Genomic DNA, 21,259 nt, shown 5'->3' on the forward strand with positions numbered 1-21,259 from the left:
GGGGGCGTTGAGGGGGACCAGGGGTACGGGGTACCAGGGGGACTCACCTGCAGACCCTCTATCGCCAGCTTCAGCATGTTGGGCGTCAGCTTGGACGCCTGCTTGAAGGAGAAGTTGCTCCAGTCGATGATGAGGATGAAGCCGTTGATCTGCAGCTCCGGGTTCTCGATCAAAACCTCCAGGGAGAGGAGGATGGCCCGCAGGATGTCGATGAACGAGTTCCTGGGGGGGAGATCCATTGGTCTGATTGATTAGATCTGATTGATCTGATTGATCACATTGATTGATCAGGGAGGTCGCCACTCGTTCGCTTCGGTCGAAGAACAGAAACGACTCATCGCCTTGACGAGAGTGTCTGTGTTTGAGAAAGTCTGGTGACGGCCGGAACCACCTGGAACTATCTGGAACTGTCTAGATCCACGAGATTAATGTTGAAATAAATTTCAACTTTTTTCTCGACATTTCGACTTTTTTCTCGACATTTCGACTTTTTTCTCAACATTCCGATTTTTTTCTCGACATTCCGATTTTTTTCTCGACATTTCTATTTCATACAAGCTCGGCGGACTCCCGAGGCAGCTGACGGGTACCGGCAGGCCAAGCGGACTGCGGCCCGGGCGGTCGCGGAAGCAAATACTCGGGTCTGGGAAAAGTTCGGGGAGGCCATGGAGGAGGACTACCGGTCGGCCTCGAGGAAATTCTGGCAAACCATCCGGCGCCTCAGGAGGGGGAAGCAGTGCTCCGCCAACACTGTTTACAGTGGAGGAGGGGAGCTGTTGACCTCGACTGGGGACATCGTCGGGCGGTGGAAGGAATACTTCGAGGATCTCCTCAATCCCGCTGACACGCCTTCCGTCGAGGAAGCAGAGGCTGAGGATTCAGAGGTTGATTCATTCATCACCCAAGCTGAAGTCACTGAGGTAGTTCGGAAGCTCCTCAGTGGCACCGGGGGTGGATGAGATCCGCCCTGAGTACCTCAAGTCTCTGGATGTTGCGGGGCTGTCGTGGCTGACACGCCTCTGCAGCATCGCGTGGCAGTCGGGGACAGTGCCTCTGGACTGGCAGACCGGGGTGGTGGTCCCTCTCTTCAAAAAGGGGGACCGGAGGGTGTGTTCCAACTACCGGGGAATCACACTCCTCAGCCTCCCGGGGAAAGTCTATTCCAGGGTGCTGGAGAGGAGAATTCGGCCGATAGTCGAACCTCGGATTCAAGAGGAACAATGCGGTTTTCGTCCCGGTCGTGGAACACTGGACCAGCTCTACACCCTCCGCAGGGTGCTCGAGGGCGCATGGGAGTTTGCCCAACCAGTCCACATGTGTTTTGTGGACTTGGAGAAGGCTTTCGACCGTGTCCCACGTGGCATCCTGTGGGGGGTGCTCCGAGAGTATGGGGTCGGAGGCCCTCTGCTGAGGGCTGTACGGTCTCTGTATGACCGGAGCAGGAGCTTGGTTCGCATTGCCGGCAGTAAGTCAGACTTGTTCCCGGTGCGTGTTGGACTCCGGCAGGGCTGCCCTTTGTCACCGGTTCTGTTCATTATTTTTATGGACAGAAGTTCTAGGCGCAGCCAAGTGCCGGAGGGGGTACGGTTCGGGAGCCACTTGATTTCATCTCTGCTTTTTGCAGATGATGTGGTCTTGTTGGCTCCCTCGAGCCAGGACCTTCAGCATGCACTGGGGCGGTTTGCAGCCGAGTGTGAAGCAGCTGGAATGAGAATCAGCACCTCTAAGTCTGAGGCCATGGTTCTCGACCGGAAAAAGGTGGCTTGCACCCTCCAGGTCGGGGGAGAGTTCCTGCCTCAGGTGGAGGAGTTCAAGTATCTTGGGGTCTTGTTCACGAGTGAGGGGAGAACGGAGCGCGAGATCGACAGGCGGATCGGTGCGGCGGCCGCAGTAATGCGGTCATTGTATCGGTCCGTCGTGGTGAAGAGGGAGCTGAGCCGAAAGGCAAAGCTCTCAGTTTACCGGTCGATCTACGTTCCCACCCTCACCTATGGTCATGAACTCTGGGTCATGACCGAAAGAACGGGATCCCGGATACAAGCGGCCGAAATGAGTTTCCTCCGCAGGGTGGCGGGGCGCTCCCTTAGAGATAGGGTGAGGAGCTCTGTCACCCGGTAGGAGCTCGGAGTCGAGCCGCTGCTCCTCCACATCGAGAGGAGCCAGCTGAGGTGGCTCGGGCACCTGTATAGGATGCCCCCTGGACGCCTCCCTCGTGAGGTGTTCCGGGCATGTCCCACCGGGAGGAGGCCCCGAGGAAGACCCAGGACACGCTGGAGTGACTACGTCGCTCGGCTGGCCTGGGAACGCCTTGGAGTCCCCCCGGAAGAGCTGGAGGAAATGTCCGGGGAGAGGGAAGTCTGGGGATCCCTGCTCCGACTGCTGCCCCCGCGACCCGGACTCGGATAATGCGGTGGACAATGGATGGATGGATGGATGGATTTCGATTTTTTTCTCGACATTTCGACTTTTTTCTCGACATTTCAACTTTTTTCTCGACATTTCAACTTTTTTCTCGACATTTCAACTTTTTTCTCAACATTTAATTTTTTCTCGACATTCCGATTTTTTTTCTCGACATTTTGACTTTTTTCCCGACATTTCGACTTGTTTCTTGAAATTGTACTTCAACATTAATCTCGTAGATCCAGACGGTTCCAGGTGGATCCGTCTGGATCCTTGCGGGCTGGAGACTCGGAGACCAAACGGTTAATGGATAAACCGATCGCATCGCCAGGCCCCTCCCCCTCCGCCAGGCCCCGCCCCCACCAGGCCCCGCCCCCTCAGCAGGCCCCGCCCCCTTGGTCTCACCTGCTCTGGTCCCAGTTGGAGGCGAACAGGATGAGGATCTTGCGTCCCTGCTGGTCCGGAGTGTCCAGGACTCCCGGGAACCCGTCCATCAGGGCCCGCTTGATCCCGGGGTCGTCCACCTGGGGGACACGGGGACGAGAAGGACCAGGTGAGGACCTGGACCTGGACCTGGGGAGGACCTGGACGGGTGGACACCAACCTTGAAGCTCTGGAACATGTCCAGGTTCTGCTGCCGGAACTGGAAGTACTGGGCCAGCAGGCGGAAGGTTTCCACCTGGTCGAACTTCCTGGCTCTGAGGAAGCGGAGGATGAAGTCGTCGTCCGTTCGCAGGAAACCGATGTCCGGCCGCGTCACAATCATGTCCCGCACCTTCGGAGAAAAACAGGCGGTTTGGGTGATACAACAGTCATCCCTGCGGTTACTTGTTCGGTTACTTGGACGATTACTTGGGAGGTTACTTAGACAGTTACTTTGACGGTTACTTGTTCGGTTACTTGTTCGGTTACTTGGGCAGTTACTTTGACGGTTACTTGTTCGGTTACTTGTTCGGTTACTTGTTCGGTTACTTGGGCAGTTACTTTGACGGTTACTTGTTCGGTTACTTGTTCGGTTACTTGGGCGGTTACTTGTTCGGTTACTTGTTCGGTTACTTGGGCAGTTACTTGTTCGGTTACTTGGGCAGTTACTTGGGCGGTTACTTTGACGATTACTTGGACGATTACTTGTTCGGTTACTTGTTTGGTTACTTAGACAGTTACTTAGACAGTTACTTTGACGGTTACTTGTTCGGTTACTTGTTTGGTTACTTAGACAGTTACTTAGACAGTTACTTTGACGGTTACTTGTTCGGTTACTTGTTTGGTTACTTGGGCAGTTACTTGTTCGGTTACTTGGGCAGTTACTTGGGCGGTTACTTTGACGATTACTTAGACAGTTACATGGACGGTTACTTGGACGATTACTTGGACGATTACTTGTTCGGTTACTTGTTTGGTTACTTAGACAGTTACTTAGACAGTTACTTTGACGGTTACTTGTTCGGTTACTTTGACAGTTACTTGTTCGGTTACTTTGACGGTTACTTGTTCGGTTACTTGGGCGGTTACTTGTTCGGTTACTTGTTCGGTTACTTGGGCAGTTACTTGTTCGGTTACTTGGGCAGTTACTTGTTCGGTTACTTGGGCAGTTACTTGTTCGGTTACTTGGGCAGTTACTTGTTCGGTTACTTGGGCAGTTACTTGTTCGGTTACTTGGGCAGTTACTTGGGCGGTTACTTTGACGATTACTTGGACGATTACTTGGGCGGTTACTTCTGGTCTTATTTCTGTTTTATTTCTGATTGATTTCATGTCACTCGTTAACATACATACATCTTTGCATTTTGCTGGATCTCCACTTAGGAGGATCTCCATTGTGGTGGATCTGTGTGAAAAAAATCATTGAAACATTAAAACAATGTTCCTCAAATAAAGATCGGAAGTGATTTGAATATTTCTGCTCCTACAGAGCCGAACGTCGTGGATCCTTCCTTCCATATTTGTAAATATTTAACTGATGAATGTCCGCCAGAGTTTTACCAGACTATTTACATCCAAAACCTCACGCAGGACGACAGTCGTGTCAGTCGCTTCACAAGTGACTAGAGTTCTAGTGTGAAGAGTTTTGCTTACCGTATTGGCCTGAATATAAGACCGTGTTTTCTGCATTAAAATAAGACTAAAAAGTGGGGTCGTCTTACATTCGGGGTTTAGACGTTATACCCATTCACAACACTAGATGGCGCCAGATATCTTTAAAGCGAATGCTGAACTTAACTCCCCAGACCAAAGCCAACCCCTGTCACGAAGAAGAAAAATAAAAACAGAGGTAGCACAAAGAAGAAAAATAAAAAATAGTGGTAAGAAAGAAAAGAGAAGAAAATAAGAGAAGAGATAACAGAAAATGGAGAAACATAGCGACAATCTGGAGAGAAGTGGGTGGAAGAAGTTATGATGCAAACTTCAAGATGATGATTTGAATGAGGCAAACTAACATGCTTTTTCTCTTGCATATATTGTTATAATCATTTGTTTCAGATGTACTGTAATTATTTTCTGTATAAAAATTTAATTTGGTGTTCAAAAAGTCTTTTTACAAACTTGAGTCTTGAAAAAGAGGGGGTCGTCTTATATTCGGGCCGATACAGTAATTCACAAGAGTTTCCTCACACATGGCGGATGCTACCGCTAAAGCTTTCACAAAGCTTAATAATTCATAAATATTTTTTTATTTTAAGATTTAATTCCTCTTTCCACAGGAAAACTAAGGTTTATAGTTAACAACTTGTATCATCTTTAAGAGAGTTAAATATCTGCTGTTGTCTGTGTTGGTACATAATTATTACCACAGGAAGCTGAAGCTACTAAGCTACACTTACTCTTTGTAAGCCGAGTCTAAATCGTCTTTAAGAGTCTCAGCCTGAAATAAAACAGTCAATTCATTATACTTTCTCATCTCCTAATTTTTATACCCCATAATACAATGTCAGTGTTGAACATGAGACAACAATAGTGACAAATTTATGGATTTCACGCGGTGATCGGGATCGGCAGATACTGGTTTTGGTGATCGGTAGGAATGGGCGATATTTTACCGTTCACGATAAACCGTAAAAAAAATTCCCCACGGTAAGAATTTGTATCTCGCGATAAAAATGATAAATTGAGGAAATGAGCCTGAAAGAAAGAAAGAAAGAAAGAAAGAAAGAAAGAAAGAAAGAAAGAAAGAAAGAAAGAAAGAAAGAAAGAAAGAAAGAAAGAAAGAAAGAAAGAAAGAAAGAAAGAAAGAAAGAAAGAAAGAAAGAAAGAAAGAAAGAAAGAAAGAAAGAAAGAAAGACTGATTGATTGTTTGATTCCCGTTGATGACACTTTTTGTTGGTATTTTTTTTTATCGTTATCGGGATAAATGCCAGAAATTATCGTGATAAATATTTTAGTCCATCCCTAATGATCGGTGATCAGCCGTCAGAATCCTGACCAGTGCGTCTCTAGCGCCTGGGGTTGTGGTTGTCTGTACCTGCTGGATGTCCTGGTGCAGTGTTGTGTTGTCTGTACCTGCTGGATGTCCTGGTGCAGTGTTGTGTTGTCTGTACCTGCTGGATGTCCTGGTGCAGTGTTGTGTTGTCTGTACCTGCTGGATGTCCTGGTGCAGTGTTGTGTTGTCTGTACCTGCTGGATGTCCTGGTGCAGTGTTGTGTTGTCTGTACCTGCTGGATGTCCTGGTGCAGTGTTGTGTTGTCTGTACCTGCTGGATGTCCTGGTGCAGTGTTGTGTTGTCTGTACCTGCTGGATGTCCTGGTGCAGTGTTGTGGTTGTCTGTACCTGCTGGATGTCCTGGTGCAGTGTTGTGGTTGTCTGTACCTGCTGGATGTCCTGGTGCAGTGTTGTGTTGTCTGTACCTGCTGGATGTCCTGGTGCAGGGTGTCCGGGTTCTCGTTCAGCTCCAGCCGAGCCTTCTCCGTGGTCTCGGCGCTCAGGCCGGCGTGCAGGTGGTTCATCATGGCGCCTCGCTGAGATTTAACGCCCGATGTCCGAACTACGGTCCTCTACGGCTCCCCAACCGGACGGGTCTGTCCCGGTCTCTCTGTGCTCCCCCTTCTGGACAGACCTTTACGTTGCAAAGGTTTAAAGCTGATGAATACTTCAGAATACTTTTAAATCCAAGGAAAACGACAATCAGGATGTTTTTTACAATCCGCTGATGTCCAACAGTTCAGTTCAGGAAGTGACAATCGTGTCTGCTGTCGGCTCCCGGGAAGCTGAAAGCCCCGCCCGTCCTCGGACGCGCGGCCTTCGGTTAAACCGTCTCAACGCGTGGCGCTGCAGAACCCGAGCAGATGCTGAAGTCCTGAAGGTGCTGAAGGTGGGGACTCCCTCCGCCGGCCCCCGGTCATGGCGCTGCCCCCTCGTGGCGGAGAGGTTGGAGACGAAGGCGTCGACGGCGACGGTCGCTTGGTGGATCGGCTGCGGTCGCGGGTCGGAGATCGGCCGGGGGGTCAGTTCAGGCACCTCAGTCCGTCGTGGGAGTCGTCGGCCTGGAAGAGAGGAAACACGAGGGTCAGGAAGTCCTGAAGACTGAAGACCACGAGGATGTCCGGCACAATTATGTCCCGCACCTTCGGAGACGAGCAGCAAAATGGCAGTTTGGGTGATACAACAGTCATCCCTGCGGTTACTTGAGCGGTTACTTAAGGCTGAATTCTGGTTCTGCGTTAAACCTACACCGTAGGGTACGCGGCTACGCTGGAGTCTCTCCGTAGCTACGCCGTAGCCTGCTAGCACCTCCCAAAAAATGTAACTATAGACCCAACGCAGACCGAGAGGGCTGTGATTGGTTCGCTTGGTAGCAACACATTTCCTGTACTGGTTCTCTCTCGGTCGCCGTTGTTCACTGTGGCCGGAAAAGCCAGAAGCAAAACAAAGAATCAACTAGAGACGACGATAACAATAAAAAATACAGCCACATTGAAGGGTTTTCGAGCATGAATTGCGTTTTCTTTTCTCCGGAAAAGAACGCAACCCCCTAGCGCTCTGGGGGGGTTTTGCACCGCGGCGAAATGGAGTGACGGAGAAGTCCGAAGGTTCACGACGGCGTCGTGGCAACGGCGTAGGCTCTGCGTTGGTTTAATGCAGAACCGTAAATACGCTTTAGGCGATTACTTGGGCGATTACTAGGGCGGTTACTTAGACGGTTACTTGGACGGTTACTTAGAGGGTTACTTGGACGGTTACTAGGACGGTTACTTAGACGGTTACTAGGACGGTTACTTAGACGGTTACTTAGACGGTTACTAGGACGGTTACTAGGACGGTTACTAGGACGGTTACTTAGACGGTTACTTGGACGGTTACTTGGACGGTTACTTGGACGGTTACTTGGACGGTTACTTAGAGGGTTACTTGGACGGTTACTTGGACGGTTACTTGGACGGTTACTTAGAGGGTTACTTGGACGGTTACTTGGACGGTTACTTGGACGGTTACTTAGAGGGTTACTTGGACGGTTACTTAGACGGTTACTTAGACGGTTACTAGGACGGTTACTAGGACGGTTACTAGGACGGTTACTTGGACGGTTACTTAGACGGTTACTAGGACGGTTACTTGGACGGTTACTTGGACGGTTACTTAGACGGTTACTTGGACGGTTACTAGGACGGTTACTAGGACGGTTACTAGGACGGTTACTAGGACGGTTACTAGGACGGTTACTTAGACGGTTACTAGGACGGTTACTTAGACGGTTACTTGGACGGTTACTTGGACGGTTACTTAGAGGGTTACTTGGACGGTTACTAGGACGGTTACTTGGGCGATTACTAGGGCGGTTACTTAGACGGTTACTTGGACAGTTACTTAGAGGGTTACTTGGACGGTTACTAGGACGGTTACTTAGACGGTTACTAGGACGGTTACTTAGACGGTTACTTAGACGGTTACTAGGACGGTTACTAGGACGGTTACTAGGACGGTTACTTGGACGGTTACTTGGACGGTTACTTAGACGGTTACTTGGACGGTTACTTGGACGGTTACTTAGAGGGTTACTTGGACGGTTACTTAGACGGTTACTTAGACGGTTACTAGGACGGTTACTAGGACGGTTACTTAGACGGTTACTAAGACGGTTACTAGGACGGTTACTAGGACGGTTACTAGGACGGTTACTTGGACGGTTACTTGGACGGTTACTTAGACGGTTACTTGGACGGTTACTTGGACGGTTACTTAGAGGGTTACTAGGACGGTTACTAGGACGGTTACTTAGACGGTTACTAGGACGGTTACTTAGACGGTTACTTAGACGGTTACTTGGACGGTTACTTGGACGGTTACTTAGACGGTTACTAGGACGGTTACTAGGACGGTTACTTGGACGGTTACTTGGACGGTTACTTAGACGGTTACTTGGACGGTTACTTGGACGGTTACTAGGACGGTTACTAGGACGGTTACTTGGACGGTTACTAGGACGGTTACTAGGACGGTTACTAGGACGGTTACTAGGACGGTTACTTAGACGGTTACTAGGACGGTTACTTGGACGGTTACTAGGACGGTTACTTGGACGGTTACTTAGACGGTTACTTGGACGGTTACTTGGACGGTTACTAGGACGGTTACTAGGACGGTTACTAGGACGGTTACTAGGACGGTTACTTAGACGGTTACTAGGACGGTTACTTAGACGGTTACTTGGACGGTTACTTGGACGGTTACTTAGAGGGTTACTTGGACGGTTACTAGGACGGTTACTAGGACGGTTACTAGGACGGTTACTAGGACGGTTACTAGGACGGTTACTAGGACGGTTACTCAGACGGTTACTAGGACGGTTACTTAGACGGTTACTAGGACGGTTACTCAGACGGTTACTAGGACGGTTACTTAGACGGTTACTAGGACGGTTACTAGGACGGTTATTTAGACGGTTACTTAGACGGTTACTTAGACGGTTACTTAGACGGTTACTAGGACGGTTACTAGGGCGGTTACTAGGACGGTTACTTAGACGGTTACTTAGACGGTTACTTAGACGGTTACTTAGACGGTTACTTGGACGGTTACTTGGACGGTTACTTGGACGGTTACTTAGAGGGTTACTTGGACGGTTACTTAGACGGTTACTAGGACGGTTACTAGGACGGTTACTAGGACGGTTACTAGGACGGTTATTTAGACGGTTACTTAGACGGTTACTTAGACGGTTACTTAGACGGTTACTAGGACGGTTACTAGGGCGGTTACTAGGACGGTTACTTAGACGGTTACTTAGACGGTTACTTAGACGGTTACTTAGACGGTTACTTAGACGGTTACTTAGACGGTTACTAGGACGGTTACTAGGGCGGTTACTAGGACGGTTACTAGGACGGTTACTTGGACGGTTACTTGGACGGTTACTTGGACGGTTACTTAGAGGGTTACTTGGACGGTTACTAGGACGGTTACTTAGACGGTTACTAGGACGGTTACTTAGACGGTTACTAGGACGGTTACTAGGACGGTTACTCAGACGGTTACTAGGACGGTTACTTAGACGGTTACTTAGACGGTTACTAGGACGGTTACTAGGACGGTTACTAGGACGGTTACTTGGACGGTTACTAGGACGGTTATTTAGACGGTTACTTGGACGGTTACTTAGACGGTTACTAGGACGGTTATTTAGACGGTTACTTAGAGGGTTACTTGGACGGTTACTAGGACGGTTATTTAGACGGTTACTAGGACGGTTACTAGGACGGTTACTTAGACGGTTACTTGGACGGTTACTTGGACGGTTACTTAGACGGTTACTAGGACGGTTACTTAGACGGTTACTTAGACGGTTACTTAGACGGTTACTAGGACGGTTATTTAGACGGTTATTTAGACGGTTACTTAGACGGTTACTTAGACGGTTACTAGGACGGTTACTTAGACGGTTACTTAGACGGTTACTAGGACGGTTACTAGGACGGTTACTTAGACGGTTACTTAGGCGGTTACTTAGACGGTTACTTAGACGGTTACTAGGATGGTTACTAGGACGTTACTTAGACGGTTACTAGGACGGTTACTAGGACGGTTACTAGGACGGTTACTAGGACGGTTACTAGGACGGTTACTAGGACGGTTACTAGGACGGTTACTTAGACGGTTACTTAGACGGTTACTTAGACGGTTACTTAGACGGTTACTAGGACGGTTACTAGGACGGTTACTTAGACGGTTACTAGGACGGTTACTTAGACGGTTACTAGGACGGTTACTTGGACGGTTACTAGGACGGTTACTTGGACGGTTACTAGGACGGTTACTTGGACGGTTACTAGGACGGTTACTTGGACGGTTACTTAGACGGTTACTTAGACGGTTACTAGGACGGTTACTAGGACGGTTACTTAGACGGTTACTTAGACGGTTACTTAGAGGGTTACTTGGACGGTTACTAGGACGGTTATTTAGACGGTTACTAGGACGGTTACTAGGACGGTTACTTAGACGGTTACTTGGACGGTTACTTGGACGGTTACTTAGACGGTTACTAGGACGGTTACTTAGACGGTTACTTAGACGGTTACTTAGACGGTTACTAGGACGGTTATTTAGACGGTTATTTAGACGGTTACTTAGACGGTTACTTAGACGGTTACTAGGACGGTTACTTAGACGGTTACTTAGACGGTTACTAGGACGGTTACTAGGACGGTTACTTAGACGGTTACTTAGGCGGTTACTTAGACGGTTACTTAGACGGTTACTAGGATGGTTACTAGGACGTTACTTAGACGGTTACTAGGACGGTTACTAGGACGGTTACTAGGACGGTTACTAGGACGGTTACTAGGACGGTTACTAGGACGGTTACTAGGACGGTTACTTAGACGGTTACTTAGACGGTTACTTAGACGGTTACTTAGACGGTTACTAGGACGGTTACTAGGACGGTTACTTAGACGGTTACTAGGACGGTTACTTAGACGGTTACTAGGACGGTTACTTGGACGGTTACTAGGACGGTTACTTGGACGGTTACTAGGACGGTTACTTGGACGGTTACTAGGACGGTTACTTGGACGGTTACTTAGACGGTTACTTAGACGGTTACTAGGACGGTTACTAGGACGGTTACTTAGACGGTTACTTAGACGGTTACTAGGACGGTTACTTAGGCGGTTACTTGGACGGTTACTAGGACGGTTACTAGGACGGTTACTAGGACGGTTACTAGGACGGTTACTTAGACGGTTACTAGGACGGTTACTTAGACGGTTACTAGGACGGTTACTAGGACGGTTACTAGGACGGTTACTTAGACGGTTACTAGGACGGTTACTAGGACGGTTACTTAGACGGTTACTTAGACGGTTACTAGGACGGTTACTAGGACGGTTACTTAGACGGTTACTAGGACGGTTACTAGGACGGTTACTAGGACGGTTACTAGGACGGTTACTAGGACGGTTACTTAGACGGTTACTTAGACGGTTACTTAGACGGTTACTTAGACGGTTACTAGGACGGTTACTAGGACGGTTACTTAGACGGTTACTAGGACGGTTACTAGGACGGTTACTAGGACGGTTACTAGGACGGTTACTAGGACGGTTACTAGGACGGTTACTAGGACGGTTACTAGGACGGTTACTAGGACGGTTACTAGGACGGTTACTTAGACGGTTACTAGGACCGTTACTTAGACGGTTACTTAGACGGTTACTAGGACGGTTACTAGGACGGTTACTTAGACGGTTACTAGGACGGTTACTAGGACGGTTACTTGGACGGTTACTAGGACGGTTACTAGGACGGTTACTAGGACGGTTACTAGGACGGTTACTAGGACGGTTACTAGGACGGTTACTAGGACGGTTACTTAGACGGTTACTAGGACCGTTACTTAGACGGTTACTTAGACGGTTACTAGGACGGTTACTAGGACGGTTACTTAGACGGTTACTAGGACGGTTACTAGGACGGTTACTTAGACGGTTACTAGGACGGTTACTAGGACGGTTACTTAGACGGTTACTAGGACCGTTACTTAGACGGTTACTTAGACGGTTACTTAGACGGTTACTTAGACGGTTACTTAGACGGTTACTAGGACGGTTACTAGGACGGTTACTTAGACGGTTACTAAGACGGTTACTAGGACGGTTACTAGGACGGTTACTTAGACGGTTACTAAGACGGTTACTAGGACGGTTACTAGGACGGTTACTTAGACGGTTACTAGGGCGGTTACTAGGACGGTTACTAGGACGGTTACTAGGACGGTTACTTAGACGGTTATTTAGACGGTTACTAGGACGGTTACTAGGACGGTTACTAGGACGGTTACTAGGACGGTTACTAGGACGGTTACTTAGACGGTTACTAGGACGGTTACTAGGACGGTTACTTAGACGGTTATTTAGACGGTTACTAGGACGGTTACTAGGACGGTTACTTAGACGGTTACTAGGACGGTTACTAGGACGGTTACTAGGACGGTTACTAGGACGGTTACTAGGACGGTTACTAGGACGGTTACTAGGACGGTTACTAGGACGGTTACTTAGACGGTTACTAGGACGGTTACTAGGACGGTTACTTAGACGGTTACTAGGACGGTTACTAGGACGGTTACTAGGACGGTTACTTAGACGGTTACTAGGACGGTTACTAGGACGGTTACTAGGACGGTTACTAGGACGGTTACTTGGACGGTTACTAGGACGGTTACTAGGACAGTTACTAGGACGGTTACTAGGACGGTTACTAGGACGGTTACTAGGACGGTTACTTAGACGGTTACTTAGACGGTTACTAGGACGGTTACTTAGACGGTTACTTAGACGGTTACTTAGACGGTTACTTAGACGGTTACTTAGACGGTTACTAGGACGGTTACTAGGACGGTTACTAGGACGGTTACTAGGACGGTTACTTGGACGGTTACTAGGACGGTTACTTAGACGGTTACTAGGACGGTTACTAGGACGGTTACTTGGGCGGTTACTAGGACGGTTACGTAGACGGTTACTTAGACGGTTACTTAGACCGTTACTAGGACGGTTACTAGGACGGTTACTAGGACGGTTACTTAGACGGTTACTAGGACGGTTACTTAGACGGTTACTTAGACGGTTACTAGGACGGTTACTAGGACGGTTACTTGGACGGTTACTAGGACGGTTACTTAGACGGTTACTAGGACGGTTACTAGGACGGTTACATGGGCGGTTACTAGGACGGTTACGTAGACGGTTACTTAGACGGTTACTTAGACCGTTACTAGGACGGTTACTAGGACGGTTACTAGGACGGTTACTTAGACGGTTACTAGGACGGTTACTAGGACGGTTACTAGGACGGTTACTTAGACGGTTATTTAGACGGTTACTAAGACGGTTACTAGGACGGTTACTAGGACGGTTACTAGGACGGTTACTTGGACGGTTACTAGGACGGTTACTTAGACGGTTACTAGGACGGTTACTAGGACGGTTACTAGGACGGTTACTTAGACGGTTACTTAAACGGTTACTAGGACGGTTACTAGGACGGTTACTAGGATGGTTACTTAGACGGTTACTTAGACGGTTACTTAGACGGTTACTAGGACGGTTACTAGGACGGTTACTAGGACGGTTACTTAGACGGTTACTTAGACGGTTACTTAAACGGTTACTAGGACGGTTACTAGGACGGTTACTTAGACGGTTACTAGGACGGTTACTTGGACGGTTACTAGGACGGTTACTTAGACGGTTACTAGGACGGTTACTTAGACGGTTACTAAGACGGTTACTAGGACGGTTACTAGGACGGTTACTAAGACGGTTACTAAGACGGTTACTTAGACGGTTACTTAGGCGGTTACTTAGACGGTTACTTAGACGGTTACTAGGACGGTTACTAGGACGGTTACGAGGGCGGTTACTAGGACGGTTACTAGGACGGTTACTAGGACGGTTACTAGGACGGTTACTTAGACGGTTACTAGGACGGTTACTAGGACGGTTACTAGGACGGTTACTAGGACGGTTACTTAGACGGTTACTTAGACGGTTACTTAGACGGTTACTTAGACGGTTACTTAGACGGTTACTTAGACGGTTACTAGGACGGTTACTTAGACGGTTACTTGGACGGTTACTTAGACGGTTACTTAGACGGTTACTAGGACGTTACTAGGACGGTTACTAAGACGGTTACTTAGACGGTTACTTAGGCGGTTACTTAGACGGTTACTAGGACGGTTACTAGGACGGTTACGAGGGCGGTTACTAGGACGGTTACTAGGACGGTTACTAGGACGGTTACTAGGACGGTTACTTAGACGGTTACTAGGACGTTACTAGGACGGTTACTAGGACGGTTACTAGGACGGTTACTAGGACGGTTACTAGGACGGTTACTTAGACGGTTACTAGGACGGTTACTTAGGCGGTTACTTAAACAGTTACTAGGACGGTTACTAGGACGGTTACTTAGACGGTTACTAGGACGGTTACTTAGGCGGTTACTAGGACGTTACTAGGACGGTTACTTAGACGGTTACTAGGACGGTTACTTGGACGGTTACTAGGACGGTTACTTAGACGGTTACTAGGACGGTTACTAGGACGGTTACTAGGACGGTTACTTAGACGGTTACTAGGACGGTTACTTAGGCGGTTACTTAAACAGTTACTAGGACGGTTACTAGGACGGTTACTTAGACGGTTACTTAGACGGTTACTAGGACGGTTACTAGGACGGTTACTAGGACGGTTACTTAGACGGTTACTAGGACGGTTACTAGGACGGTTACTTAGGCGGTTACTTAAACAGTTACTAGGACGGTTACTTAGACGGTTACTAGGACGGTTACTTAGGCGGTTACTAGGACGGTTACTAGGACGGTTACTAGGACGGTTACTAGGACGGTTACTTAGACGGTTACTTAGACGGTTACTAGGACGGTTACTAGGACGGTTACTTAGACGGTTACTAGGACGGTTACTAGGACGGTTACTTAGACGGTTACTAGGACGGTTACTAGGACGGTTACTAGGACGGTTACTAGGACGGTTACTTAGACGGTTACTAGGACGGTTACTAGGACGGTTACTAGGGCGGTTACTTAGACGGTTACTAGGACGGTTACTTAGACGGTTACTAGGACGGTTACTTAGGCGGTTACTTGGACGGTTACTAGGACGGTTACTTGGGCGGTTACTAGGACGGTTACTTAGACGGTTACTAGGACGGTTACTAGGACGGTTACTAGGACGGTTACTTAGACGGTTACTAGGACGGTTACTAGGACGGTTACTTAGACGGTTACTAGGACGGTTACTTAGACGGTTACTTAGACGGTTACTAGGACGGTTACTAGGACGGTTACTAGGACGGTTACTTAGACGGTTACTAGGACGGTTACTAGGACGGTTACTTAGACGGTTACTAGGACGGTTACTTAGACGGTTACTTAGACGGTTACTAGGACGGTTACTAGGACGGTTACTTAGACGGTTACTAGGACGGTTACTTAAACGGTTACTTAAACGGTTACTAGGACGGTTACTAGGACGGTTACTAGGACGGTTACTAGGACGGTTACTAGGACGGTTACTTAGACGGTTACTAGGACGGTTACTAGGACGGTTACTAGGACGGTTACTAGGACGGTTACTAGGACGGTTACTCAGGCGGTTACTTAGACGGTTACTAGGACGGTTACTAGGACGGTTACTAGGACGGTTACTAGGACGGTTACTAGGACGGTTACTAGGACGTTACTTAGACGGTTACTAGGACGGTTACTAGGACGGTTACTAGGACGGTTACTTAAACGGTTACTAGGACGGTTACTAGGACGGTTACTAGGACGGTTACTTAAACGGTTATTTGGACGGTTACTAGGACGTTACTTAGACGGTTACTAGGACGGTTACTTAGACGGTTACTAGGACGGTTACTAGGACGGTTACTTAGACGGTTACTAGGACGGTTACTAGGACGGTTACTTAGACGGTTACTTAGACGGTTACTAGGACGGTTATATAGACGGTTACTAGGACGGTTACTAGGACGGTTACTTGGACGGTTACTTAGACGGTTACTTAGACGGTTACTAGGACGGTTACTTGGACGGTTACTTAGACGGTTACTAGGACGGTTACTTAGACGGTTACTAGGACGGTTACTAGGACGGTTACTAGGGCGGTTACTTAGACGGTTACTTAGACGGTTACTAGGACGGTTACTTGGACGGTTACTTAGACGGTTACTAGGACGGTTACTAGGGCGGTTACTTAGACGGTTACTAGGACGTTACTTAGACGGTTACTAGGACGGTTACTAGGACGGTTACTAGGACGGTTACTTAGACGGTTACTTAGACGGTTACTAGGACGGTTACTTAGACGGTTACTAGGACGGTTACTAGGACGGTTACTAGGACGGTTACTAGGACGGTTACTTAGACGGTTACTAGGACGGTTACTTAGACGGTTACTTAGACGGTTACTTAGACGGTTACTAGGACGGTTACTAGGACGGTTACTTAGACGGTTACTAGGACGGTTACTTAGACGGTTACTTAGACGGTTACTTAGACGGTTACTTAGACGGTTACTAGGACGGTTACTAGGACGGTTACTAGGACGGTTACTAGGACGGTTACTTAGACGGTTACTTAGACGGTTACTTAGACGGTTACTAGGACGGTTACTAGGACGGTTACTTAGACGGTTACTAGGACGGTTACTTAGACGGTTACTTAGACGGTTACTAGGACGGTTACTTAGACGGTTACTAGGACGGTTACTTAGACGGTTACTAGGACGGTTACTAGGACGGTTACTTAGACGGTTACTTAGACGGTTACTAGGACGGTTACTTGGACGGTTACTAGGGCGGTTACTAGGACGGTTACTAGGGCGGTTACTTAGACGGTTACTTAGACGGTTACTAGGACGGTTACTAGGACGGTTACTTAGACGGTTACTTAGACGGTTACTAGGACGGTTACTTAGACGGTTACTAGGACGGTTACTAGGACGGTTACTAGGACGGTTACTTAGACGGTTACTAGGACGGTTACTTAGACGGTTACTTAGACGGTTACTTAGACGGTTACTAGGACGGTTACTAGGACGGTTACTTAGACGGTTACTAGGACGGTTACTTAGACGGTTACTTAGACGGTTACTTAGACGGTTACTTAGACGGTTACTAGGACGGTTACTAGGACGGTTACTAGGACGGTTACTAGGACGGTTACTTAGACGGTTACTTGGACGGTTACTTAGACGGTTACTTAGACGGTTACTAGGACGGTTACTAGGACGGTTACTTAGACGGTTACTAGGACGGTTACTTAGACGGTTACTTAGACGGTTACTAGGACGGTTACTTAGACGGTTACTAGGACGGTTACTTAGACGGTTACTAGGACGGTTACTTAGACGGTTACTTAGACGGTTACTTAGACGGTTACTAGGACGGTTACTTAGACGGTTACTTAGACGGTTACTAGGACGGTTACTAGGACGGTTACTAGGACGGTTACTCAGACGGTTACTTAGACGGTTACTAGGACGGTTACTAGGACGATTACTTAGACGGTTACTTAGACGGTTACTAGGACGGTTACTAGGACGGTTACTAGGACGGTTACTTAGACAGTTACTAGGACGGTTACTGGGACGGTTACTAGGACGGTTACTAGGACGGTTACTAGGACGGTTACTTAGACGGTTACTAGGACGGTTACTAGGACGGTTACTAGGACGGTTACTTAGACGGTTACTAGGACGGTTACTAGGACGATTACTTAGACGGTTACTTAGACGGTTACTAGGACGGTTACTAGGACGGTTACTAGGACGGTTACTTAGACAGTTACTAGGACGGTTACTGGGACGGTTACTAGGACGGTTACTAGGACGGTTACTAGGACGGTTACTTAGACGGTTACTTAGACGGTTACTAGGACGGTTACTAGGACGGTTACTTAGACGGTTACTAGGACGGTTACTTAGACGGTTACTAGGACGGTTACTTAGACGGTTACTAGGACGGTTACTTAGACGGTTACTTAGACGGTTACTAGGACGGTTACTAGGACGGTTACTTAGACGGTTACTAGGACGGTTACTAGGACGATTACTTAGACGGTTACTTAGACGGTTACTAGGACGGTTACTAGGACGGTTACTAGGACGGTTACTTAGACAGTTACTAGGACGGTTACTGGGACGGTTACTAGGACGGTTACTAGGACGGTTACTAGGACGGTTACTTAGACGGTTACTTAGACGGTTACTAGGACGGTTACTAGGACGGTTACTAGGACGGTTACTTAGACAGTTACTAGGACGGTTACTGGGACGGTTACTAGGACGGTTACTAGGACGGTTACTAGGACGGTTACTAGGACGGTTACTTAGACGGTTACTAGGACGGTTACTAGGACGGTTACTTAGACGGTTACTAGGACGGTTACTAGGACGGTTACTTAGACGGTTACTAGGACGGTTACTAGGACGATTACTTAGACGGTTACTTAGACGGTTACTAGGACGGTTACTAGGACGGTTACTAGGACGGTTACTTAGACAGTTACTAGGACGGTTACTGGGACGGTTACTAGGACGGTTACTAGGACGGTTACTAGGACGGTTACTTAGACGGTTACTAGGACGGTTACTGGGACGGTTACTAGGACGGTTACTTAGACAGTTACTTGGACGGTTACTAGGACGGTTACTAGGACACACAGACACATAGGAGCACCTCTCACTCACCCCCACCCACCACATACACCAACACCACACACACCTGTACAGCACCACCACCACCCCTGTCACCAGAATCTCTGGACACCCACATTATCAAAACACTCATCTCAAGCAGAAAAACAAAGCACAGGAATGTTTGTAGATCGAGCTATGTTTTTAATGTTCCATTAAAACGTCATGATGAGCGCGCGTTCGGCACAGACATCAAGATGGCTGTGCTGAACGTGCGCTCTCTTTTAAACAAATCCTTTATTATAAATGACCTGATTTTAGACAGGAAACTGGACTGTATTCTCCTTACAGAGACATGGCTTGGCACAGATGCACCTGTTGTTCTCACTGAGGCCTCCCCGCCAGATTTTAACTTTCTATTTTCTACCAGGGGGGGCAAGAGAGGGGGCGGAACTGCATCAATAACAAAAATCACTATGTCATCCAATGCAGTTCCTTTTAACAGCTACACATCATTTGAATATCATGCTTTTGTTTTTAGCAACCCCCCAATTCTCTGCATAACAGTCTACAGACCCCCCCAGTACTCCACCTGTTTTATCAGCCAATTCTCTGAACTCTTATCAATTATTCACACCTCTTACAACAGGATCTTAATAACTGGTGATTTTAATCTGCACTTAGACAACATCTCAGACCCAGTATCCAGAGAATTTTTAAACCTTTTAAACTGTCTAGATTTTAAGCAACATGTCACACAGCCGACCCACAGCAGAGGGCGCACCCTGGACCTGGTCATAACCTACGGCCTGTCCCTGGGTGCGTGCTCTGTTGTGGACCTGGCTGTGTCTGACCATTTTTGCGTGTTTTTTAACATCACCAGTTTTAACCAGCGGGAGGCCCCGGTGAGAACGGTGAGGAAACGTAACCTAACTCCTGAAGTGGCTGCAAATTTTATCCAGATTTTACAGAACACTCCTGCAGAAATTTTACCAGCTGCCTGTGATTTTATCGTTGACAATTTTAACAAAATACTCAAAACAACGCTGGACTCAGTGGCTCCGAGTTTAACTAAAAGAATTAGCATAAAACCTACACCCCCATGGAGAACTGAGGAAATAAAGAAACTAAAAAGAAACTGCAGGAGTGCCGAAAGAAGATGGAGGAAATCAAAATTAACAGTTCATTATGAAATTTTTTGCCAACACCTTAAGTACTACAATAACAGTATTAAAAAAGCAAGAACCGCCCATTTCAAAAACCTAATTCTAAATAACAAAAACAATTCCAAATTCCTTTTCTCCACAATAGATCTTCTAACAAATGGAAACCTGAACAGATGCCATAAGACAGCAACAGATGCCCTCTGTGAGGATTTTGCAGACCACTTCAGGGGTAAAATTGATGACATTAGATCCAGTCTTTTATCTCAACAGATTTTAACTCTTAACACACCTGGATCAATGCTTTTACCTGAGGAAACACTGGAGAGTTTTGCCTTGGTTGATGCGGGGACACTTTGTAGAGTTTTCTCCAAGGTAAAGCCCACAACCTGCCTTTTAGACCCCATTCCCACACCGTTTTTTAAAACACTCTATGGGTTCTTTGAGGAACAGCTTTTGTATTTGGTCAACTGCTCTCTTCAGACGGGTGCCTTCCCCGCCGCCTTTAAAACGGCGGTGGTGAAGCCCCTTCTGAAGAAGAGTGGGTTGGACCCCAATGTTTTAAATAACTACCGGCCTGTATCCAACTTACCGTTTTTAAGTAAAATTTTAGAAAAACTTGTTTTTAATCAAGTGAATGAATTTTTAAACTCAACACACATTTTAGAGGCTCATCAGTCCGGTTTTAGGATGAACCACAGTACAGAGACAGCACTTTTAAAAATTTTAAATGACATCAGGTGCAATTTAGATAACCAAAAACTCACAGTCTTGGTTCTGCTGGATCTAACCGCCGCCTTCGATACAGTAGACCATCACATTTTACTAAACAGACTGAAGCACCTGGTCGGCCTCTCTGGTACTGTTCTTAAATGGTTCACGTCCTACCTCACTGATCGTAGTTTCTTCGTAAGTATGGATACATGTTCCTCAGGAACCTATAAGATAAGGTGTGGGGTTCCCCAAGGGTCAATTTTAGGTCCAACTCTTTTTAATCTGTACATGCTGCCCCTTGGGGACTTCATCAGGAGACAC

General features: G+C 47.5%; 1 protein-coding gene across 3 annotated transcripts in view; it reads right to left on the minus strand.

Annotated features, from left to right (window-relative positions):
- The window catches only part of clvs2 (clavesin 2), a 37,191-nt gene that overhangs the window by 8,056 nt on the left and 7,876 nt on the right, over positions 1-21,259 (minus strand). For all 3 annotated transcript variants that reach the window (XM_061713735.1, XM_061713734.1, XM_061713733.1), the window contains exons 2-5: positions 6,246-6,881; positions 3,008-3,178; positions 2,809-2,927; positions 48-222 (exon numbers count right to left, since the gene is read on the minus strand). In XM_061713735.1, the coding sequence (XP_061569719.1) occupies positions 48-222; positions 2,809-2,927; positions 3,008-3,178; positions 6,246-6,347 (567 nt within the window). In that variant the 5' untranslated portion in view covers positions 6,348-6,881. The remainder of the gene's footprint in view (positions 1-47; positions 223-2,808; positions 2,928-3,007; positions 3,179-6,245; positions 6,882-21,259) is intronic.

This window comes from Cololabis saira, chromosome 22 (genome assembly GCF_033807715.1).
Source record: "Cololabis saira isolate AMF1-May2022 chromosome 22, fColSai1.1, whole genome shotgun sequence".
Taxonomy (NCBI): domain Eukaryota; kingdom Metazoa; phylum Chordata; class Actinopteri; order Beloniformes; family Belonidae; genus Cololabis; species Cololabis saira.